This window comes from Pongo abelii, chromosome 4 (assembly GCF_028885655.2).
Source record: "Pongo abelii isolate AG06213 chromosome 4, NHGRI_mPonAbe1-v2.0_pri, whole genome shotgun sequence".
Lineage (NCBI taxonomy): Eukaryota > Metazoa > Chordata > Mammalia > Primates > Hominidae > Pongo > Pongo abelii.
Window position 1 is genome coordinate 43,048,378 of NC_071989.2, and position 26,718 is coordinate 43,075,095.

The following is a 26,718-nucleotide window of genomic DNA, read 5'->3' on the forward strand; positions in this document are numbered from 1 at the left end:
CAACAAACTATTTTTCCCCCTTTACTTAGGCCTGCATAATGGAACTATGTTATTTTGACAGGTTTATGTAAGGGTAATTATTGGTAAACTTTTTGCAAAGTGGCTATAATGATTACCTTCCTGTATTTACCCGCTTTGCAGCTCCTGCCATCAATAGATGGAGTCTGTTTCTTTGCTACTTGAGTCTGGGTGGCCTTGTACCCTGCTTTTACCAATAGAATGTGTGGAAGTTGCTGTAGGCCATTGCTGAACCTGGGCCTCTAGAGCAGGGGTTCCCAATCCCCACACTACAGACTGGGACTGGTCAGTGGCCCATTAGGAACTGGGCTACACCACAGGAGGTGAGCGGCAGGCGAGGAAGCGAGGCTTCATCTGTATTTACAGCCACTCTTCATTGCTTGCATTATCGCCTGAGCTCCACCTCCTGTAAGATTAGTGGTGGCATTAGATTCTCACAGGAGTGCAAACCCTATTGTGAACTGTGCATGCAAGGAATCTAGGTTGCACTGTCCTTATGAGAATCTAATGCCTGATGATATGTCACTGTCTCCTGTCACCCCCAGATGGGACCATCTAGTTGCAGGAAAATAAGCTCATAATGATTCTACATTATGTTGAGTTGTATACTTATTCATTTTGTATTACAATGTAATAATAAAATAAATAAAGTGCACAATAAATGTATTGTGTTTGGATCATTCTGAAACAATCCCCCCATCCCAGTCTGTGGAAAATTTGTCTTCCACAAAACCAGTCCCTGGTACCAAAAAGGTTGGGGATCACTGCTCTAGAGGGCCTTGCATGTCTGTGATTTCTTTCTCAGGATGATTAAACTCCTTAAGAACAAGCCTGGCTGAGCCTGCTAGAGGATGAGAGACCAAGTGGCAAAGTGACAAGAGTGATCCCAACTAAGTCTCCAGAGACTGAGAGCCCGGCCAAGATGAGTAAAACTAGCTAAGCCACTTACCTGACCAGTAGCTAGCAACCAGTGCATTAAGAACCCAGCCAAGATGAGAAAACTTGCCTGCCTGATCCCAGTTTAAACTGCTGACCTTAAACAGCATGAGCTAAATAAATGGCTGTTTCAAAGCACTGCATTTTAGAATGGTCTATTGTATCACAAAAGCTTGCTGATATAGGAACTAGCATTGTTCATTGGTTCATTCTTTCTTTTATTCAACAAATATTTATTTCTGGCCTACTCAAAACCAACCCAGGTTTGACACATTTTTCCTAATCTTCAGAGGTTTGTTCTCATTTTATAAAGATGAAATGGAAGGGCAGAGAGATAAATTGACTTGCTGAGGACCACACAACTAGTAGGAGCAGAGCCAGGATCTGAAGCTAGGAATGTTGAAAGGCTCATTAACCTGCCCCCACCAACAATGTTATCACTAAAAAGGTAGGTTACGAAAAAGTTGATGTTCTCTGGGAGCAATGGAATATTTTAGGCCCAAATTGTCAAACTTATGCTCTATTATGACATTGAAGCCATCATGGATCACTTGTTTATGTACTGGAACAGACTTAAGACTAAATTTTGAGAAAAAGTCTGACTTCTTCTGAGAGTACCACATAGCCACCTCCAAGTAGCTGTTGAATACAAGGCCATTGAGAGCTGGTTAGACTATCTTATTATCACAAAAATATCACCCTTACCATAGACTCACTATCTAAAGTATATTTATGTCAATAAATTAAGTAGAATAGCTTCACTTCCTGTCCTCATCCAAAAATACAAACTCTGCCCAGATAGCAACATTGATTCTACTCTTAATGAAGCTCATTAAAAGATGGAATATTTATATATCTAAGTAGGATTGTTTCAGGAAAAGTAATCCAAGTACTGCAAGGTTTAGACTTTATTTTAGAATCATGTTCAAATTCCTCTGTCCATTTGGAAAAGGATGGGGGTGAGTCTAACCAACAGTGTTCCATTGGGTCATAGACCTGATGCATGGAATGTATTTTACCTAATTACTGCAGGAAATGCTGAGAGCTAGAGATCTACAGAACTTGAAGCCAAAGTTGCAGTTGAAGCCAAGACAATATGGTCCAGAAACAGATACTGCAATATGGGAATTACGTAGAGAAACCAGAGGAGGGAGATAGTGCATCAAGAGATCAAGTAGAGGTTAAAAGTAACCCTAGCATTTAAATGTTGCCCACAGCTAACTTTTTTTTTTTTTTTTTGAGACAGAGTCTCACTCTGTCACCCAGTGTGGAGTGCAGTAGCGTGATCTCGGCTCACTGCAGTCTCCACCTCCGGGATTGAAGGGATGCACCTGCCTCAGCCTCCCTAGTAGCTGGAATTAAAGGTGCCTGCCACCATGCCTGGCTAATTTTTTTTTTTTTTTTTTTTTGTATTTTTAGAAGAGATGGGGTTTCGCCACGTTGGCCAGGCTGGTCTCAAACTCCTGACCTCAAGTGATCCACCCACCTCGGCCTCCCAAAGTGCTGGGATTACAGGTGTGAGCCATCATGCCCAGCCACCCACAGCTAACATTTTGATGGAGGACAGTCTCTGAGTAAATAAAATAAAAGTGAGACCTGAAGAGTACATTAAAATGTTAGCCCTTCAATTGTCACTTTTATCTTATCTACTCAGAGACTGTCCTCAATCACTGTAACTGAAGTACCTCCCACTCACTTTTAAAATCGATATCATAGACTTGTGTTTCTTCGCACTTACTACAATTTTATGTATAGGTAGGTAATTTACTCAATGTATTACCTCTTTCCCTTTTAAACTATAAGTCCTCTAAGGTCAGGGGCCAATCTGTTTTGTTTATTCCTAGTTTTCTCATAGACCTCAGGACATAGTTGGTGCTCAAGTATTTCTTGAATAAATAAATGTGTAATTACTGATCATCTTAAAAAGGCAAAGGAAGAAATAAAAAGCTCTAAAAGCTTTGTACATAGAAGATCAATGCTTCTTAAACATTTATATGCACATGAATCACCTGGTAATGTTGTTAAAATGCAGACTTTGGTTTAGTAGTTATGGGATAGAGTCTGAGACTCTGCATTTTTACAAGCCCACAGGTGATGCCCATGTTACTGGTGCAGAGACCACACTTTGAAAAGCAGGGGCCTAGATCATGATTCATTATGATTGCCATTTCTGATCCAATCTAGCCTTTTTCATAGAGATACTTCAAAAGTGTCTTAGAAAGCTCATTTCCACCTTTACTCTCAGGCTAATATTGAGGAAATTGCCTATTAAATTATCCAGTGCCTCCTATATGAATCTTAATGTGAAAATTAAGAAGTTAGAGTTAGGGAACATGGTTTCTCCTGAGAAACTTGTATGTTTTCTCCTCTTTTACAAAAATAAATAAATAAACTAAGTAGTTAAGCTTGTATCCTTTTTTATTCCAACCATCAGGAAATTCAAAGCCAAATTTGTAGCAGAAATATAAAAACTTTATTGACCTACAGGCCGGAGTATTTCTGTTTTATTTCTCAACTGCTCTTCAATTTCTAATTTATATTTCACCTTGTGTAGGTGAAATATGTATGTAGCATTTTTAAATAAATATTCATGGAAATGAGAGCGAGCTGAAATTTCAGCAGTTGGTGAATTTGATTCAACAGACAAAAAACATGGCCTAAACAGAGGTAAGAATATCGAGAGAGTTAAATAATAGGGCTGGAACAAAGGACTCAATAGATTAGCCAAACCACTTATAAACATTTTCTGTGATATGGGAGCAACACCATAATATTTTGTTGTTATAATACGCAGGTGATAGTAACTAAAATAATCAAGTGAGATTCCAACGCCAGAGCAATATTGCCAATAACATATACTAGATTTCAATGCTCTGCTAGTTTCTCCTTTGAGACTGTAAGCTCCAAGGCAAAAGGAGAGTCTCTTATTTGTCTTTGCTCTCCTTAGTGCCTAGACTTGCAGCAGTTGATGTTTTGTAAGTACTTAAATATTTTAGAATGAATTAATGAGTGAAGCTGTTTTCAACCTAAAAAAATCAATGTATCACTCATTTTAAGATCCTTATGTGCATAAACCGGTAGCTTCTGATTTGTTTTCAGCTGCCTAGGTACATACGCGTTTCTCTTCCAAATCAGGGTATTTTTAATGGATTCCAGTGTTACTTTCTTTGTTAGTATGACAAAATATTGTAATTTGTTTCTCTATTTTGGTTTTCCAGGCAGTCTTAAAATACATATTAAATAAATCCTTGATCAATCAGAAAATAAATATTCTCTTTTTTCCCAACTTTTATTTTGGGCTTGAGGGGTACATGTGCAAATTTGCTACATGAGTAAATTGCATGTTGCTGACATGTGGTGTATGAATGATCCCACATCCAAGTAGTAAGCAAAAATGAATATTTTCTGAGCAAATATTTGATGAATTCTGTTTCTCAGTTGGATGGTATCTGACGAATAAGACTGTGAATACAACTGTGAAACACATTCACTTTTTAAAGATGAAATCATGACAAGTTCATTTAGTTTCTCATTGAAAGACATACTTTAAACCTACTAGAATTCTTTGAAAAAAATGCTAACATCTGTAAACTGGAAGATAAACTTGTGACCCATTCCAAACTATAAAAATTAAGCTAAACTTTTTGGATTTATTCCTGATGTGTTGGTTCATTTTTATTTTCTCTACGGTAGGCTCTAAGGAGAAATACACACATATACATATATATGTGTGTATATATATATATACACATATATGTGTGTGTGTGTGTATATATATATATATATAATATTCCAACTTTCTTAGTCTCTACATCCCAAAATCATTAGATAGTCAAAGCTTCTGTATTTCAAATATTGGAACATCCAGAAGATTTGGAAGTACAGATGAGGCAGGGGATCTAGGGAGCTCCCTCTCCACCTTACACATTCCAGTCACCACATATTTTCAAAGGACTCCTGAAATTTGCCAAGGATGGGCCTAGGTGGTGCTTAAAACATACATACATACATACATACATATATACATACATGCGTGTGTGTGTGTGTGTATATATATATATATAAAAATAAAATAGAGTTTCTTCTCCCAAGAAGCCAATAATAAATACAGCAAAAGAGGTAATACATCAATTCAGTCTTAACAAATGCCACAGAAAACTAGCATGTTCCATAGAGTAAGGAAAGGTAGATCACAACTGATTGATACGATCAATGAATGACTCATGGAGAAGGTAGCATTTTAGCATTTAGGGTCTTAAAATGGGCTTGTTTCAAAACTTATAATGACATGAGTTATATGGAACATTTTATATTTGCTAATTGGGTAGAACCCGGAATTCAGCAGGTCATTTTCAATATTTCTATATGTTGCTACTAATGTTAGGGAAAGCTTATTTGAGCAGCAGAGTGAAGACTACAACCTCCATTTTCCACTTTAACCTAATTTTCTTGCCATTATGCCATACTACCTTTCAACTAGTAAAGTATGGGTTATCATATTACTGTTCATATTTTTTCACTTGCCAAATTTTGGAGTCTATCAAAAAATCACATTAACAAAAATAAACCTGCCATCTCCCACTCAGAAAAAAAAAAAGCAGATGAGGCAAAGTTGGCAGTGGATTCACTTTCAAACTATTACTGAACAACATTCAAAAATTCTAATAATTAACATTTCTGAACATTTACTTTAAGCAAAGATCTCCATTAAGCACCTTATAAATGCATCACTTCATTTAATAATCACAACCGTCCTAAGAGGCAGGCTTCTTTTTTTTTTATTTTTTATTTTTTATTTTGACGAGTCTTGCTGCTGTGGGTCGCCACTGGAATGCAATGGTGCGATCTCGGCTCACTGCAACCTCCCCCTCCCGGGTTCCAGCAATTCTCCTGCCTCAGCCTCCCAAGTAGTTGAGATTACAGGAGCCCGCTATCACTCCCGGCTAATTTTTGTATTTTTAGTAGAGACGGGGTTTCACCATGTTGGCCAGGCTGGTCTCCAACTCCTGACCTCAGGTGATCCACCCCTTTCGGCCTCCCAAAGTGCTGGGATTACAGGCGTGGGCCACAGCGCCCGGCAGAGGCAGGCATTATCATTAATCTCTTATACAGATGAAGATGCTTAGGTGCATGAAATTAAGAACTTACCCACTATCACCCACGGAAAAAGAGAAGAGTTGGGGTTTGAATCCACGCAAGAGCCCACGCCCTTAATCATTAAGCCACCAAGATATAACTCTGTAGATGGGAAACCATATCTATTAACTGGCTCTGGAATTTTAAAAGCCAATTTTATAAGTTACAAAAATAGATATGGATAATTATTTATTCAATGGAGCTGACTCACAATTCAGAACACCCAATGTGATTTATTCTTTGGTTGGGGAAACAATTATTGATCCGGTGTTGATTCGTGTTCTGGAAACCACACGAAAATACCTAAGCAGCCGCAGATGCTGAGCGGAGCTGGGCCAAGTTGGTAAGAACTGCTGGTGGTAGGAGCTCCAGCATAGCGCACAGGGCGGGCCCAGAGAAAGGAGGGCCCATTGTTGGGGGATTCGGCTTCCGGAGGAGGGGACAACATTCAGGAGTGTACCAGGCCCCAGAGGCAGCGGCAAGGGAGACTGTGGGGAACTGGGAGCAACAGCAGGTACACTCCAAACTCTATTGACGGTTCGAAATTCCCGCTTTCTGCATAGAGATGCTTTTCTTCGTATTTCCTTACAGTGCTCTGGGTCCATTACAGGCTTTTCTTTCCAGACACTTCTCTCACATCCGCGGGTCCTCGGCCCCCATCCTTTATTTTTGCTAGGCCGCTAAGGACGCTAGAAAGCGATTAGAAACTCGCGCTTTTTCCATAGAGATGCTTTTCTTCGTATCTCCTTACAGTGCTCTGGGTCCATACTGGTTTTTGTCTCAGGCACTTCTCTCACATCCACGGGTCCTCGGCCCCCATCCTTTATTTCTGCTAGGTCCCTAAGGACACTAGGATGCCGGGGAGGGAGCCAGTGGACCCAGGCTTCAGGACTGAGAGTGAATTCTTGCGGGGAGGTGAGGAGGAAAGAGGAGGGACCAGAGCGTGGGGCAGGCGAGTGGCGAAGGACCAACTGTGTGGGGTAGGGAAGAGGACGAGCCCCGGGACTCAAGCCAGCAGACAGGAGGACCCAAAAGGAAACGGAACTGTCACTCTCCTGTGGGGATGGTTGAAGCCAGCGGGCAAGAGGACAAAGAAGGAAATGGGACTTTCACTTGCCTGTGGGGACGGTTGAAGCTGAGCCTTGAAGGTCACAAATCAGTCTCTGCTGCTCACTAAGGAATTTGACAAGCACTGAATCACCAGCTTGACACCGAATTTCACAGGGCAAGACCATATTCACTGAAAGGATCTTGACCTAAGAAATCAGAAGAGCAGGCAATGAAGATACCTAGAAATGAATTGCCTGGCTCTGCCAGTACGGCAAAAGGGATATCATGCAATGATAGCAAATGGAATATTAGTGATGGTTTTATAAGGAAATAACAGGGTCTTCTTTGGGGGAAGGAGTTGAGAGAAAATCAAGCTCAAATTTAAATGCATTTATTTCAAGAGCCAGATTCTGAGACAAAACCCTAGTAAAACCTTTTTTATTTAAAAGGTTAGGTACCAAAAAAAAAAGTTGAGGGTGGAGGGAGTTTCCATTAACTACTTCAGATTACCATGTAGCACTATTAAAGAATAACAGTACTATCAAATAGCAATTATTTTTAATTTTACTCCAAAAGGAATTTTACTGTATCATGGGAGGCTATTAACAAATATTTTTCTGCTGTAAGGATCAAGTTTTAACTATTTAAGGGATTTTATATGTAGTTGTACTTGCATATGTCATACATAAGATAATAATTCGAGATAATAATTCAAGAAACAAAATATACAGCTAAAATTCTCTGAGATTTAAAAACCATTAATAATGCTAATGCAAAATAATATTTCAAAAGAAGAAAATGAGATATCTTGATGAAGTAACATATTGTCAAGCAATATCTGTTTTGGTTAACTTCCTTTTAAACAATAATATGCCCCCAAATTGCTTTGAGTAACTACATCAGGAATTTTACTTACATTTTACTTTGGACTAGTTACCGCTTTCACACACCATACATTGGTTCATGTTTTTTCCTCAACTTAACATCCCTGAATTTCAAACTTGTATTTTCCCTTTCTTCTTTGCTATAGAAAAATCTAAAGACAAGTGTCTCATACTTGTTTACATTACATCTGAAGATGTAAACTCATCCAGTCAGAATGGATAAATTGACTTTTGCAAAGTAGCCAGCATTTACATTCTGGGATTCTGAAGAATTTTTGATGATTGATTTCATAGGACTAAAACTGAAACTCTTATTCTTCAGCAGTTAGCTGGCTATCCCCAAAGGTTAATCCCTTATACAAAATTACAAGACAATAGAAATGCAGAGAGATTGCTTTGAGCACATTAATTTCCATGCATCTTTTATTTACCAGTTTACCAAACAAAATATAAGAAATAAGCATAACAGCAGAAAACATTTGTGACATGATAGTTAAACAAGTATTTTTAACATCTTAAATTAATATGTTACAGTTAAAAGTAACATCTTACAGTTAAAAGTCATGCCTCAGATTTAATATTGCATTAGCTTTTAATGCAGTAAAGAAACAAATATAAGTAAGTCAACTGGGGTGTGGGTGGTAAGGAGTGGAAAAGACAATGCATTTGACCACTGTTAATATTGGTTATAACAAAAATTCTCTGAGTGCAATGGAGCCCAACTAGGTGCCCTATGAGTTGAATATAGAAATGTTAGTATTTGAGCTATGAACACTATTGTGATGCTTTAGATCTTATTTATTTATTTAACACTATCTACTGTTTACTACTTTCAAGCATGGACCAAAGCAGTGAAGGATGTATGAAAAAGATTAGCAGTGTGAATCTTGACAAACTTATAAATGACTTCTCACAGATAGAAAAGGTATGTAAAGATAGAAAACAATTCTACTATATAGGGATACATGGAACAGATTTTGCCAAGGGAAGAAGTTGGGAAGAAAGAAAAATATACCAAAAAATGATCAAGATAATAATATATTTTGCTATGCTCCTCTCTCTCATTTTAAAACTCCATGTTTAAAATATATCTGGCTTGGATTCATTTGTACTAATATATCAAAATGTCCCTATGACAGGGGAACAAATAATTTATGTACTTTTGCCAAAGTCAAACAGAAAATACATATAGTAGTCCCCTTATCTGAGGTTTTGCTCTCTACAGTTTCAGCCACCTAAGGTCAACAGTGGTCCAAAACTATTAAATGGGAAATTCCCAAAATAAACAATTCATAAATTTTAAATTCTGCACCATTCTGAGTAGCACGATGAAATCTTCCATTGTCTCTCTCAGTCCTGCCCAGGATGTGATTCATCCTTTTGACCAGTGTATCCATGTTGTATTATAGACCACTTGTCTGTTAGTCACTTGGTAGCCACCTCGGTTATCAGAAGGGTGAGTACAGTACAATAAGATAATTTCAGAGACAGAGACCACATTTATGTAAATTTTACTACAGTATATTACAATTGTTCTATTTTATTATTAGTTATTGTTATTAACCTCTTACTGTGCCTAATTTATAAATTAAACTTTATCATAGTTATGTATGTAGAGGTAAAAACATACTATATATAGGGTTCAGTACTATCTGTGGTTTCAAGCATCCACTGGAGGTCACGAACATATCCTTCCATGGATAAAAGGGAGTTGCTATACTTGAAAGCCTACATTGTCCAGGCAGGGCACGGTGGCTCACTCTTGTAATCCTAGCACTTTGGGATGCCGAGGTGGGTGGATCACGAGGTCAGGATATCGAGACCATCCTGGCTAACACGGTGAAACCCCGTCTCTACTAAAAATACAAAAAATTAGCCGGGCGTGGTGGCGGGCTCCTATAGTCCCAGCTACTCCGGAGGCTGACGCAGGAGAATAGCGTGAACCCGGGAGGCGCAGCTTGCAGTGAGCCGAGATCACGCCACTGCACTCCAGTCTGGGCGACAGAGCGAGACTCCGTCTCAAAAAAAAAAAAAGAAAGCCTACATTGTCCATAAACTCAGGAATGGTTTTAGTAAACATTGAAGTAAATGTATATTTCAGTCTGTTCTTATAACTACTCATTTTTTAGTATTTCCTCTTCTATCTGTTCCATTTTCCTTCTTTTTTGCCTAAAAGCAAAGCCATTTAAAGTCTGTCTCCCCAACTCTGGACAAATGGTAGACCAAACCTACAAGTGTATATTGGGTTTATCCTCCCTCCTCTGCCTTCAATAGCTGTTGAAAAATGTAGGTGGTTAAATGAAAGAATTGGGAAGTGACTTTGTGAAGCAAGAGTGGGAGGGAGGCTAATATCTACTTCTGTTTTCTCTTCTTTTCTTATAATTCTTTTCTATTCCTTCTTTTCCTCAGCACACATACACAAATGTCATAATGAAAGAATTTTTATGATCATGCGTATTTTGAAGTAACATTATGAGCTTTTTTTAAACGTGAAGTTAAGTGTTCTTAACCGAGTGATTCCTAACATAATAAGAGATAAAAGAGAAAGGAATAAGAAGCATTTTTGGTGGGAAAGGAGTTAGTGCAATGATTTTGGAAATTAATTTAGAAATATCTGTCATATTCTCAAACACTTTAAATAAGAAATAATTGTTCATTTTTGAGGTGATGATGGTATTGTGGCCATATTTTGAAAGAGTCATCTCTTGGAGATACATATGGATGGTAATATTAATAGATGAAATAACATAGTGTCAGAGAGTTGCTTTGAGATCAATTCAAAAGTGGTGAGACTAGGGCGGTGGATGGAGATACAGATGATATAAGACTGTTCATGAGTTGATTCTTGAAGCTATTTGAAGAGTATATGGAGGCTTATTATACTATTCACAAAAATACCCAAGAGATATGGTCAAGAATGTTTAACCATTACAAAAAGTAGAATATGGCCTCTCTCTCTCTCTCTCAATAAGAGACTGGTTAAATAAATTACAGCATATTCAAAAGTGAAACTCAATGTAGCTGTTAAAAAGAATGAGGTAGGCCAGGTGCGGTAGCTCACGCCTGTAATCCCAACACTTTGGGAGGCCGAGGCAGGTAGATTGCCTGAGCTCAGGATTTTGAGACCAGCCTGGGCAACATGGTGAAACCCTGTCTCTACTAAAATACAAAAAGTTAGCCGGGTGTGGTGGCGTGCCCCTATAATCCCAGCTACTCAGGAGGCTGAAGCAGGAGAACTGCTAGAGCCCAGGAGGCAGAGGTTGCAGTGAGCCAAGATTGCTCCACTGCACTCCAGCCTGGGCGACAGAGTGAGACTTCATCTCAAAAAAAAAAAAAAAAAGAATGAGGTAGATCTATGTGGGTTTACATGACATCATCTCCCAGATAATAGTACTAAGTGGAATAGCCAAGGCACAGAACAGAATATAATATGATTTCTTTCTATAGCTGTACAGTCATAAAATATTTTGGAAACATATATAAGGAATTGTTAACCATGGGACTGAGAGTTGAATAGTTGGAAAGAAAGTGGTTCAAGTTAGGTCATATTTTTACTTTTCATTTATAACTGCTAGTCTGTTTTAATATTTTACCATGTTTTTTTTTTTTTTTTTTTTAATATTTTACCATGTTACTTTTTAATTTGAAAATATATTGGGAAGTGGGCTTATTTAAAATATAGTCATATATTGCTCAATGACAAGGATATGTTCTGAGAAATGCATTATTAGGCAATTTTGTCATTGTGTGAATGTTATAGAGTATATTTACACAAACCTAAATGGTGTAGCCTATTACACACCTAGGCTTTATGGTATAGCCTACTGCTCCTAGGCTACAAACCTGGACAGCATGTTACTGTACTGAATATTGGAGGCAATTATAACATAATGGTAAGTATTTGTATATCCAAACTGAGAAAAGGTAGAGTAAAAATATGGTATAAAAGATAAAATTGTTACACTTGTATAGGGCAGCTCCATTATAATCTTGTGGCACCACTGTTATATATGCAGTCTGTTCTTGATCAAAATGTCTTTATGCAGTACATGACTGTATATGTATTTTTTATTAGACTTTCAAATATTAAGTGGTTTGTATTTTCATTAGTCTGCATATACTTAATAAAAAATTAAACTAGCAGCATTGATTTGTTAATAATAAGTATTCTATTTCTTCTACAGAAAATGGTGGAAACCAATGGAAAGAATAATATACTGGATATTCAGTTGGAAAAGAGTAACTGTCTATTAAAAGTAATGCAAGCAAAGGAGGTCTCAATTAAAGAAGGTTAGTTATTTGCTGCCTGAGGAATGCTAATTCTAATGAAAGTGTTTTTCAGTTCAACAGTGATTAATATTACACCATATATTTGTAAAGTGTTTTAAGTCCACATAGAATTTTCCAAACTATCATCTCATTTATATCCTTATTATAGCCGTGAAAGACATGTAAGACGGGTATTATTACTCTACCTCACCAATGAAGAAACATAGAATGAGACAAGTTAAATAATCTTTCTGAGACTGCTCAACTTTCTGAGGCCAATAAGAAATGGCCAATTGAAGTCTCAATATAGGCCTATAAAAACCATAGGGAAAAAAATTAAGTTGAATTTCTACCTTATAATTACATCAAAATAAATGTCAAATGTGTCAAAAATTTGTGTTAAAAATGAAGCTGTACACATATATTGATTTGCCCTGCCAACTGAGAGAGCCTAGAGGCAATAATACCCCACTGACATTAAGCATACCTGGTTCCCAGATCTTGGTTCCTTATACCATTCTCTAATAAAAGGAACCAAGGTTTTTTGAGACATGGCTGATTATAGCACTGGGGCAGGAAATATGCACGATAAGCCTCAAGCATCTTGTAAGGGCAGAAAGTAAGAAAGTCCTCAAAAAGAAAAAAACAAACAAAAAAAAGCACCCCACAGTGATGGGAGTTTGTTAAAAGTGAGACAAAAGCCAACTGAAAGAGCCAAAGCTGGAACAACGTGAGCTAGCCCAAAGTATAAAATAAACATCCATAAATCCTTACTGATATAAATAAATGATTTAATAAATAAACAATTGGGGAAGAAGAGATACATATTCTGTGCAGAAGAATTACAAATGACTTTTGTAGATATTTTGCCCTCAAGGAGGAAGAGCATGGCTCCACACTCATTAATCGTGGGCTCAGTGTAGTCACTTTCTTTACTATAGTGAAGACACAGTATGGAAAGGGTGAGGGTAGGGGAAAAGTAACTACAAAGTGGAGAAGCCTGACAAATACTACCTCAGCTACATGATCAAGATCAACATAAATTGTTATATCATATTGATAGTATATACTCTTGATAAGATACAATAAAGATGGCACTTCTGAGGTCTTTCTCCCCAAAACCCATAACACTAGACTAATCATGAGATAAATATCAGAAAAATTCTCATACAGAGACATTACAAAATACCTCATCAGTATTTGCAAAACTGTCAGAGTCATCAAAACTAAGGAAACTCTGAGAAATTATCACAGCCAAGGTTTGAAGATATAGCCCTAAAAAGTAAAGTTTATTAAAAGTTAAAAAGATGAAACCACAGAAAAACTAGAAGAGAAATGTAGGGTTTTTATTTTTATAATGGAGAAGGACTTTATAAGTGTATGATACAGCATATAGAAACAATGAAAGAAAGATTTGTACTTTTGACTCTAAAAAACTAATAAACTTTTTGGAGCAGTTTTAGGTTTACAGAAAAAAATCGAGTGAAAGTACAGAGAGTTTCCATATACTCTCTCACCCCACCACTTCCCTATTATTAATATCTTGCATTAGTGTGGTACATTTGTTACAGCAGATGTGCCAACTGATCCACTATTATTAACTAAATTTCAGCCAGGCATGGTGGCTCACACCTGTAATCCCAGCACTTTTGGAGGCCGAGGAGGGTGGATCATGAGGTCAGGAGTTCAAGACCAGACTGTCCAAGATGGTGAAACCCCGTCACTACTAAAAATGCAAAAATTAGCCGGGCATGGTGGCAGGCGCCTGTAATCCCAGCTACTTGGGAGGCTGAGGGAGGAGACTTGCTTGTATATTCAAACATTTAAAGGAGAAATAATACCAATCCTACTCAAACTGTTCCGAAAAATAGAGGAGGAGGAGAGAATACTTCCACACTCATTCTACAAGGCTGATATTACCCTGATACCAAAATCAGACAAAGACACATAAAAAAAAATAATAACTACAAGCTAATATCTCTGATGAATACTGATGTAAAAATCCTCAAAGTACTAGCAAACCAAATTCAACAATACATTAGAAAGATCTTTCATCATGACCAAGTGGGATTCATCCCTTGGATGCAAGGATGGTTCAACATATGCAAATCAACCAATGTGTTACATCATATCAACAGAATGAAGGCTAAAAATTATATGACCATTTCAATTGATGCTGAAAAAGGATTTGATAAAATTCAACATTCCTTCATGATAAAAACCCTCAAAAAACTGAGATAGAAGAAACATAACTCAACATAATAAAAGCAATATATGACAGACCCAAAGCTAGTACCATACTGAATGGGGAAAAACTGAAAGCCTCTCCTCTAAGATCTGGAACATGACAAGAATGTCCACTGTCACCACTGTTATTCAACATAGTACTGGAAGTCCTAGCTAGAGCAATTAGACAAGAGAAGGATATAAAGGGCATCCAAACTGGAAAGGAAGAAGTCAAATTATTCTTGTTTGCAGATGGTATGGACTTACAATTGGAAAAACCTGAAGACTCAACAAGAAAACTATTAGAATAAACAACTTCAGTAGAGTTGCAGAATACAAAATCAACATACAAAACTCTGTAACATTTTTATATGCCAACAGTGAACAACCTAAAATAGAAATTTAAAAAGTAATCCCATTTACAATAGCTACAAATAAAATTGAATACCTAGGAATTAACCAACAAGTGAAAGATCTCTATAATGAAAACTGTAAAATACTGATGAAAGAAATTGAAGAGGACACCAAAAAATGGAAAAATATTCCATGTTCTTGGATTGGAAGAATCAATATTGTTAAAATCCCCATACTACTCAAAGGAATCTACAGATTCAATGCAATGCCTATCAAAATACCAGTGGCATTCTTCAAAGAAACAGAAAAAACGATCTGAAAATTTGTGTTGAACCACAAAAGACCCAGAATAGCCAAAGCTGTCCTAAGCAAAATGAAAAAAACTGGAGGAATCATATTACCTGACTTCAAATTATACTACAGAGCTACAGTAAGCAAAACAGTATGATACTGGCATAAAAACAGACACATAGACCAATGTAATAGAATAGAGAACCCATGAACAAATCCACACATCTATAGTGAGCTCATTTTTGACAAAGATGCCAAGAACATACACTGGGGAAAAGACAGTCTCTTCAATAACTGGTGCTGGGAAAACTGGATATTCATATGCAGAAGAATGAAACTAGATTCCTGTCTCTCACCATATACAAAAATAAAATCAAAATGGATTAAAAACTTAAATCTAAGACCTCAAACTATGAAACTGTTACAGGAAGACATCAGGGAAGGTCTCCAGGACATTGGTCTGGGCAAAGTCTCCAGGACATTGGTCTGGGCAAAGATTTCTTGAGCAATAACCCACAAGCACAAGAAACCAAAGCAAACACAGACAAATGGGATCACATCAAGCTTAAAAGCTTCTACACAGCACAGGATACAATCAACAAAGTGAAGAGACAACCCACAGAATGGGAAAAAATATTTGCAAACTACCCCTCTGACAAGGGATTAATAACTAGAATGTATAAGGAGCTCAAACACCGCTATAAGAAAAAAATCTAATAATCCAATCCAAAAATGGGCAAAAGATTTGAATAGACATTTCTCAGAAGAAGACATACAAATGGTAAACAGGCATATGAAAAGGTGCTCAACATCATTGATCATCAGAGAAATGCATATCAAAACTATAATGAAAGCTCATCTCATCCCAGTTACAATGGCTTATATCCAAAAGAAAGGCAATAACAAATGCTGATGAGGATGTGGAGAAAAGGGAACCCTCGTACACTGTTGATGGGAAGGTAAATTAGTACAATCACTATGAAGAACAGCCTGAAGGCTCTTTGAAAAACTGAAAATAGAGCTACCATAGGACCCAGCAATTCCACTGCTGGGTATATACACAAAAGAAAGGAAATCAGTATGTCAAAGAGAGATCTGCACTCTTTGTTGCAGCACTGATTACAATAGCCAAGATTTGGAAGAAACCTAAGTGTTCATCAACAGATGAATGAATAAAGAAAATGTGGTACTTGTACACAATGGAGTATTATTCAACCATAAAAAAGAATGAGATCCTGCCATTTGCAACAACATAGATGCAACTGGAGATCATTATGTTAAGTGAAATAAGCCAGGCACAGAAAGACAAACATCATATGTTCTCATTTATGGGATCTAAAAGTCAAAACAATTAAACTCGTGGACATAGAGAGTAGAAGGATGGTTACCAGAGTCTGGGAAGGGTAGTTGGGGGCTGGAATGGAGGTGGGGATGGTTAATGAGTATAAAAAAAATAGAAAGAATGAATAAGACTTACTATTTGTTAGCACAGTAAGGTGACTACAGTCAATAATAACTTAATTGTACATTTTAAAGTAACTTAAAGAGTGTAACTGGATTGTTTATAACTCAGTTGATAAATGCTTGAGGGGATAGATACGCCATTCTCCATGATGTGCTTATTTCACATTGCGTGCCTTTATCAAAACATCTCATGTACCCCATAAATATATACACCTACTATGTAACCACAAATTTAAGAAATACAATTTTATTTGTTCTAAATCTAATGTCCTTTCTGCTGGATAGTACTTAGCAAAAAGCATAAGTTGTCATAAGAATGACAACTTAAGGAGCCAAGTGTGTAATAATTCACTTAGGAAGGAAGGGCAAACTACACATGATCAAATAAAGAAAATGTGATACTTATACACAATGGAGTATTATTCAACCATAAAAAAGAATGAGATCCTGCCATTTGCAACAACATAGATGGAACTGGAGATCATTATGTTAAGTGAAATAAGCCAGGCACAGAAAGACAAACATCGTATGTTCTCATTTATGGGATCTAAAAGTCAAAACAATTAAACTCGTGGACATAGAGAGTAGAAGGATGGTTACCAGAGTCTGGGAAGGGTAGTTTGATCAAAAACAACAAAGAATGATATATGGACATTTTATTTTCTACATTTGATGCCAGCCAGATAAATAATTTTTGCCAGTTGAAGATAGTAATAATATTAGTATTGAGAATCAAGTACTGCAGAAAACTCTTTACATGTATAATTGCTTTTAATATTTGCAACTATTGTATGAAATACATATTAATATTCATATTTTTGGTTAATCTTAGAGCCCATATTTGAGCTCAAAATGATTATTGATTTACTAAATTATATAGTATAAGAAATAGCTTAATATTCTGACCTCTGGTTTTTAGGAAGAATTTAATAGGCCAGCATTTTCAAATTACACAGTAAAGTCCAACAACAACAACAACAAAAACAACAAACAGTGTGGATTAAATTTTGCAAAGAGAATTAAAAGCCATTATTCAAAATTAGTGAATGGTATTCTCGTGAAGAATTTCTTATCTAGGTTCCATTGTAGAAAAATGTGGTGAGAGAGCCACCTTGTGTTTAAATTTTGAAAATACACATTTTTGAAACATTCAGTTGCAGGGTTCTGTTTTCAATTTACGGATTACTGAAGTAACTTCAGCTACTACATTCTATGAATCACTGGATTCATTACTCTAAAAGGCACAAAGATAAGTGATGGCAGAGTCTGTCTATGCCTTTAATTTTTGAATTCTATCAGCTAGCACAGTGACACTCATGAAGCAGATTCTCAGCTAATTTCTGTCAAATGTAATTTAATCGTTATTCTCTTACTGGGAAATAGCAAGATAGAGAAAATGGAGGATGAGGGGAACTTTGAATAGGTGGTGGGGATGGTAGGGAGAGCAGGGAGGAGTGAAGAGCCACAATAGCAGAACCTTATAGCATCATAAAGCTTTAAACTTCTGCAAAATACTTTCATTTCTATCAGCATAGTTGAAAAAGTACATGAGACTGAGTGCAGAATCTCTAATTAAAAGGTGAAAATTTTTGAATTCTCCCTTCACAGTATTGGTTCTTTCATTCAGTCGACAAAATATATGTTATTTTCATACCAGAGATTCTCTACTTACCCCTTATCTGCTTCAGCTTACTGTGATATTACCTATCAACCCAATAATCACTGAACAAATATTTGTGGATTGCCTACTATGGACCACAAGTGTTCTAAACAGTAGGAAGCAATGGTAAGCAAAACAAAAAATAGTCTCTGCTGTTGTAGCCCTAATAGCCAAGTGGATTTCTAAAGTAATAGAAATTACCACTACTATTGCTGTCCATCGTGGCTGTTGCTGGTGGCTACTAATATTATAGTCAAGGCTTGGATGCACATGTCAAGGCTCTAATATTTGCAATGAAACTTCTATCTTCTATTATGTTAGCAGCCATTGGAAGCAAAGTTGCTGAAGCCTTGGAACACTACTTACTGAGTTTTTACTCCTTTTATTGCTAATCTCTTGGTCTAAGACTCAAGCCTAAGTACTAAGAGGACAGACTGGAAGATAGAGTAAGAAAAGCATTGTCTTATACCACACAATTGTACCACACATTGTCTTATACCAAAACAATATAATTTGACCCCCTTTCCTTAGGATGTTCTTTCATGGAAAATTTGCATGGACATACTTCTTACAGTTCCCCAGACACACGCAGGTGTGCCTTACCACTTGGGGCAGAGATTGCTTAGGCACATGGTAGGATCCATACTATTCTGTGCTTTAGGAAAGTCATTACCAAGTTTTGAAATTCATTTGGCTTAATGAGTGAGTTAAAAGTAAAGGCTCACACCTATAGTCCCAGCACTTTAGGAGACCAAGGCGGGGTGGATCACCTGAGGCAGGTGGATTACTTGAGGTCAGGAGTTCGAGACCACATGGCCAACATGGTGAAACCCCGTCACTACAAAAATATACAAAAACTAGCCAGGCATGGTGATGCGTGCCTGTGATCCCAGCTGCTCAGGAGGCTAAGGCAGGAGAATCGCTTGAGCCTGGGAGGCGGAGGTTGCAGTGAGCCAACATCATGCCACTGCACTTCAGCCTTGATGACAGGGCAAGACTCTGTCTCAAAAAAAAAAAAATATTATATTTTTCCTTTATATAATTTTCTTTAAGGTGCTTGGCTGCTTTATTAATATCTTGTAATTTCAAATTAAATATTATTATTATTTTTATTTTTAGAGACAGGGTCTTGCTCTGTCACCCAGGCTGGAATGCAATGGCGTGAGCATAGCCCCCTGCAGCCTTGAACTCTTGGGTTCAAATGATCCTCCTGCCTCAGCCTCTTGAGTCAATAGGACTACAATGCACACATCACCATGCCTGGCTTAAATATTATATTATTTTAATAATTTCAACTGAGAGAATAATTCCAAAATGAAAGCAAGGGATTTTAAAATAAATTTATCTTTTATGTTTTAGAATGTGCTACTCTTCATAATATAATAAAAGGGCTACAACAGACCATTGAATATCAACAGAATTTAAAAGGTAAGTTAGAAAAAAAAGTAAAATCTAAAAAAGCATTGTGCATTTGAGCACCTTTAAAAATAGGAAGTTTTTACATTGTTGATAATGTTTCAATTTATCAGCTAAAAGAGGACTCCTTACTACTAAAAAATACTTTCCTAGATGATTATGAAATAAGAAATGTTATGCTGAACAGAACAATTCAGTCATGTTCTATCTGATAGTGACATAAAGGGATGTTTTATATAGGTCATATAGTTATTACCTTCAAAAGTTTAGAACTCTATTTATTCTCAGTAGTATTCTTGGTCTTTAATAACCTTGTGTTCAGTTTTGAAGAGTGGATATTACTAGTTAAACCATAATTTTTTATTTAAACCACAGTGATAGTTTACCATTTAATTTTTTTGTCATAGACTAAGACTATATTTGTGCAAGTGAAGTCAACACATTCAGCTTATCTTATTTGTAACAATCATGTTAATCAAACAGGCCTACCATTCACAAAACAGACCAACCAAGTATTTTCTGCTGTTCTGACTCAGCTGTGATGGCTGTGAGATTTTCTTCTACTATATCAGAGACTAGACTAAATTGCCTTAAAGGCCCCTTCCACATAAAACTCACATCAAATAAGCATTTCTCATCTTAGACCTCTGCCTTTATTTTAAAACAAGCACCTTATATATGTGAGATAAAATATTGATCTTATATGTGATTCCTGTAATTTGGAGTGTTAAAAAGGGGCACTCGTGCTCCTATTTCAATGCCAGGGCTCAAAACAACTTTTCCCTTCCTTGTGACTAAAATACAACACCCAGCTGGGTTCTCTATTCTGTTCCATAATCTACATGTCTGGTTTTTTTTTTAACAGTGCTATACTGTTCTGATTATTGTAGCTCTACAATATATTTTGAAATTAGGTAGTGCAATGGCTCCAGGTTTGTTGTTTTTACTCAAGATTGCTTGGGCTATTTGAGGTCTTTTGTGATTCCATATGGATTTCAAGATTGTTTTGTCTACTTCTGTAAAGGATGTCATTGGCATTTTGATAGCGATTGCATTAAATATGCAGGTCATTTTAGATAGTATGGACATTTTAACAATATTAATTCTTCTAATCTATTTATCTGTGTCTTCTTTCATTTCCTTCATCAATGTTTTATTACTTTCAGTGTACAAGATTCTCACCTCCTTTGGTTAATTCTTAAGTATTTTTATTGCCATTGTGAATAGGATTGTTTCTTAATTTCCTTTCCAGATATTTTGTAATTTGTATATAGAAATGTGATCAATTTTTATATGTTGATTTTGTATACTGCAACTTTACTGAATCTGTTTATTAGTTCTAATAGGTTTTCTAAGTATATAGTCATGTCATCTGCGAATATAGATCATTTTCTTCTGTTCTGATTTGGATGCCCTTTATGTCTTTCTCTTTCCTAATTGCTCTAAGATTTCCAGCACTATGTTGAAAAGAAGAGGCAAAAATGCTAAACACACTTCTGAACAATCATTGAGTCAAAGAATAAACCAAAGGAATTTTAAAAGTATCTGAGACAAATGAAAACACAATATACCAAAACCTATAGGATACAGCAAAAGACATTTTAATGGGGAAGTTTATGGCTGTAAAGCCTAAATTTAAAAGGAAAAAATATATATATCCAATAAGTAATCTATCTTTACACCTCAAGGAACTAGAAAAAGAATAACAAATTAAGCCCAAAGGTAATCAAAGGAAAGAAATAATGAAGATTATAGGCTAAATCAATCAAATAGAAAATAAAAAACAACAGAAAATTTAACAAAACTAGGAGTTTGGTTTTTTTTTGAAAAAATAAACTAAATTGACAAATGCTTGTCTACACTGAAAAAAAAAGAAAGATGTCAATAAATAAAAGCAGAAATGAAAGAGAAGATGATACAACTGATATCCTAGGGGGCATGAGGAGGATAATAAGGGACTATTAAGAGCAACTATATGCCACCAAACTGGATAACCTAGAAGAAATAGTCAAATACCTAGGAATATACAACCTGCCAAAACTGAGTCAGAAATAGTCGGAACACACCAATAACAAATAAGGAGATTGAGTAAATAATCAAAAATCTCCCACCAAAGAAAAGCCCAGGATGAGGTGGTTTCATGGGGAATTCTATTAAACACTCAAAGAAAAAGTAATACCACTTTTTCTTAAACTCTTTCAAAAAATGAAAGCAAAGGGAAAACTTCCAAACTCATCCTATGAGGCCAGCATCACCCTGACACCAAAATCAGACAAAGACACTGCAAGGAAAGAAAATTACATCCCAATATCCCTGATAAACACAGACTCAAAAATCCTCAATAAAATACTATCAAATAAAATTCAACAGCCCATTAAAAAGATCATATATCCTAACCAAGTGGGATTTATCCCTGGGATGCAAGTATGGTTCTGTATACACAGATCAATCAATGTGATACACCATATGCTTTCTGTTTATTATCATAATGAATAGAAAAAAACACATGAACACCTCAATCGATACAGAAAAAAACATTTGACAAAATTCAACATCCACTCATGATTAAAACTCTCACGAAATAGGCATAGATAGAGAAGATAATAGGCATGGAAGGATCTTGCCTTAACACAATAAAGGCCATAGATGAAAAGCTCACAGCTAACATCATAATCAATGGGAGAAAACAGAAAACTTTCTCTTTAAGATCCAGTACAAGGCAAGTACAAGTTTTAAAATAGCCTTTCTTGGCCGGGCGCTGTGGCTCACGCCTGTAATCCATATCCTGGCCAACATGGTGAAACCCCGCCTCTACTAAAAAAAATACAAAAATTCGCTGGGTGTGGTGGCGCATGCCTGTAATCCCAGCTACTCGAGAGGCTAAGGCAGGAAAATCACTTGAACCAGGGAGTTGGAGGTTGCAGTGAGCCGAGATCGCACCACTGCACTCCAGCCTGGCTGCAGAACGAGACTCCGTCTCAAAAAATAAAAAAATAAAATAGCCATTCTTAAAAATGAATATTGTATGATGTCTCTTGCAAATAAATGATGACTTATTGAGTTCACTTTCCCAATGCTTTTACAAGCCTTGATTGAGCAAGGTAATAGGTAAGAACTATCTATATTTGACCATTTTCATCCAATTGATTGCCAAGATAGTATGATTAATCTGCTTATTTAAGCTACCCAGTGGTTTCCTTTCCAATAGCTCTTTTCTCTCCTTAATAGGAAACTGTTTTTCTTTTTCAGACATTCACCCTTCATTCACTTAACCATATGTCTCAGGGGAAGCTGATCGCATTCAAGCTCCAAGGGAGTTCTTTTGGAATAATTTTCTTCTCTCCCAAGAGATGGACTATGTTCTTCTGGTTGTTATAAGAGTGTATATAATGCCTAAAATTGTTGCAGATTTCTTGTTTCTAGTCTAAAAATCATGCCAGCAGGATGATTTTGGAGGATAGCAAGAAAAGTAAACTAAAAGGATCTGTTTTTTTGGTAACATTATTGAGCTGATTAATCAATTGCCCTTTCGGTTTAAGAGACTTTTCAGTTACAATGAGATAAATGCTACCTTCCTTTAGTCTTATCAATGAATCTTTTCAGTAGGGACTTATGGATTATGTAAAAGATAATTCAATGAGATGTAGAAAAAATTGCAATTCTTATTTATCTTTATTTTTATCTGAAAATTCAAAGCCAGTCATCTAACAAAAATTTAATAACTGGGATAATATTCCTTTTTCTATCTATAAGTTAATTATATGTCACGCATGATACACAAGGTACTTCTTTCTCTGAGGAGAATGGGAGTTCTAAAACTGAAAAATTGCATGTTTACATTTTCCCCTCTGTGTATGGCCATGTAGTACAGTTTATATGTTTCTGGATAAGAGGATTGATAGATAAAATTAGCTAGTTCTAATCAAACTAATCTTTTCAAAATGGACAAGTAGTTTTAAAAAATAAAACATATATTGAGGACAATAATAATTACAATAATGCAAGCACAAGCCAACAATAAGAAAGTATCAGAGCTGTCACTTCTCCTACCCCCATACAAGCTCTTTATCAGGCATATTAAGTTAAAAAGTAGTGAAAGTCTATTAGACTTGATAAAATGCCAGCCAACAGTGGCCAATTAACTGATTTTGGAAAATTAATTTATGGAAAAACCATTGTATCTTTAGAAATGGTTCCACCATTAAGCAACTTCAGGGCTGAAAATGTGTCACTTTTAAGTATTCTCACTTGCACATAAAACTTGGAAATAGAATTCTAACTTTAACGAAAATCCTTCAAACGTACCTCATGTTTCTGGTAAAACATATAAGGATCTTGGAAGTTGTCACTCCCTGCTAACAACAAGTAAAACATTGAGCAAACTGAAAAATCAACATTTCTTAGACTCTTTTGATCAGAGAAGTGAGGTCGCAGGACAAACTGATGCACCTAAAATTGGAGACAGGGAGGCAGACTCAGAGAATCACAACTTACAAGAGCAGAAACCTCCCTGTTTGTCAGGCTAGGAAACCCTAAAATGTAATTTTGATGAATTGCAGGAGGCTCATTGTGGTCAAATCTAAGAGATTAAAAATTTCAGGGGACCCAATCCCATAGGAGAGCCCCTGTAGTTTTGTAAGTTTTACCTGTGAGAGCTCTACTAAGATCTCACAGTTATGAGAAAAATTCCCTCATGTTGTTGGCCGGAGGAGAAGAAAAGTAACCATTTTGAAATAATCCACAGCTTCTGTTCTTAACAAAGCCTGACTTGAAAGAAGCTATTTTATCTGAGCCTAAACTACTGGGGTTTTAGCCGAGGGTAAGCTGCCTTAGGGGAGGAAAATATCCTATTTCAACTCCCCCTAGCCTTCCCAACTCCAGCCCACTCTAGCCATCCCATCTCACCAAAGGGGAGAGGGACTGAGAAGCATGTGGGTAACTCACAGTCCAAAGACACAGGCTTACTGAAAGACTGAGACCTAATCATAGGACTATAGAATGCTTCTCCTTCCGCAACACCTTACCATCAAATCACTAAAGGCGTATTTACTGGTACTTGGTCTTGAGCTTTGTACAAAAAATTACAAGGCACACTAAAAGAAAAAAAAAATAGGCAGTTTGAGGAGACAGAGAAAGCATCAAAACCAGACACAGAAATGGCAGGGATATTGGAATTATTAGACCAGAAATTTTAAAAAACTACAGTTAATATGCTAAAGGCTCTAAACAGTGTAACACAAATGAAGAATGCCTTTGTTGGACTCATTAGTAGACTAGACATAGCCTAATGAAAATAATTTCTCAGTTTCAGGAAAGACTCTCTGAGCTTGAGAATATGTCAGTAGAAACTTCCAAAACTGAAATTTCAGAAAAAAAAAAAAAAAAGACTAGGAAAAAAGTAACAAAATATCCAAAAACAGTGTAATAACTACAAAAGCTGTAACAAATACTTAATGGGAATATCAGAAGGAAAATAAAGAAAGAAAGGAACAGAAGAAACATCAGAAGCAATAATGACTGAGAATTTCCCCTAATTAATATCAGATACCAAACCACAGATCCAGGAAGCTCAGTGAACACCAAGCAGGGTAAATGCTCAAAAAACTACCCATAGGCATGTCATATTCAAACTGTAGAAAATAAAAAACAAAGAAAAAATTTTGAAACAAGAGTGAGGAAAATTCTTTACCTATAGAGGACCAAAGATAAGAATTATACCCAGCTTCTTCTCAGGAACCATGCAAACAGTAAAGGAGTAGAGTGAAATATTTAAAGTGCTGAGAGAGATAGAATAAAACACCAACCAATAATTCTGCATCCTGCAAAATTATTGTCCAGAAAGTAGAAATAAAGACTTTCTTAGACAAAAATTGAGAGTATTTGTTGCAAGTATACCAGCCTTGCAGGAAATGATGAAAGAGGAGAGAAGCAAAATGATATAGGCCAGAAACTTGGATCTACATAGAAAGGAAGAATATTAGAGAAGGAATAAGTGAAGGTAAAATAAAAACTTTTATTTTTCTTATTCTCAATTGATCTAGCAGGTAACAATTTATTCAAAATTATAGCAACAATGTATTATTAAGTAATTATAGCTTATGCATAAGTGAAATGCATGACATCAATGACATAAGGAATGAGAGGAAGGAATTATGAATACTTTAGTATAAAGTACTTGTACTACCTGAGAAGCAGTATAATGGATTTGAAAGTGGACCTGAATTCATTGTAAATGCATATTGCAAATTCTAGGACAATCACTAAAAAAAAAAAAAACTAAAAATAGAAGTATAATGGATTTGCTAAGAAAGAAGAGAAAATGGAATCATGTGAAATACTCAAAACCACAAAAGGCAGAAAAAGAATAGAAGACAAAAATAGGATCAAAGAACAAGGTCTATGAATAGAAAAGAGTAACAAATACGGTAGATATTAATCCAACTTTGTCAAAAATCACTTTGAAAATCGATAGCCTAATACACAGTTTACAAGACAGAGATTATCAGAGTGGATCAAAAAACATTACCCAACTATATCTTTCTACAGAAAAGTCTACTTTAAATATAAAGGTACATATAGATTAAAAGCTAAGAGCTGGAGAAAGATATGCCGTGCTAACACTAAGAACACTGTAGTAGCTATATTCATTTCAAACAGCATATTTTAGAGCATGAAAAATTATCCAGGATAAAAAGGGGTATTACACAATGATAAAAGGGTTAATTCTCCAAGAAGACATAAAATTGTTTTATATATGCATCTAGCAAAGGCACCAAAAATACGTGCATCAAAGATTTATAGAACTGCAAGGAGAAATAGGTGAGTCCACTATTGTAGTTGAAGATTTCAACATTCTTCTATCAGAAAATCAGAAGGACACAGTTGAAATCAACAATACCATCAATCAATTGACTATAATGGACATCTATAGACTATTTCATCCAACAACAGCAGAATACACACTTAATGAATACTCACCAAGATAGATCCCATTGTGGTTTATAAAACACACCT

The 26,718-nt window shown here is 36.1% G+C and overlaps 1 protein-coding gene across 2 annotated transcripts in view; it reads left to right on the forward strand.

The window, feature by feature from the left end:
* The first annotated feature begins 6,512 nt into the window (after positions 1-6,512).
* The window catches only part of CCDC152 (coiled-coil domain containing 152), a 42,929-nt gene continuing 22,723 nt past the window's right edge, over positions 6,513-26,718 (forward strand). The window contains exons 1-4 of one of the 2 annotated variants that reach the window (XM_002815528.6): positions 6,513-6,604; positions 8,861-8,949; positions 12,209-12,314; positions 19,648-19,716. In XM_002815528.6, the coding sequence (XP_002815574.3) occupies positions 8,863-8,949; positions 12,209-12,314; positions 19,648-19,716 (262 nt within the window). In that variant the 5' untranslated portion in view covers positions 6,513-6,604; positions 8,861-8,862. The remainder of the gene's footprint in view (positions 6,605-8,860; positions 8,950-12,208; positions 12,315-19,647; positions 19,717-26,718) is intronic. The other variant, XM_024247376.3, reaches the window with a different exon arrangement.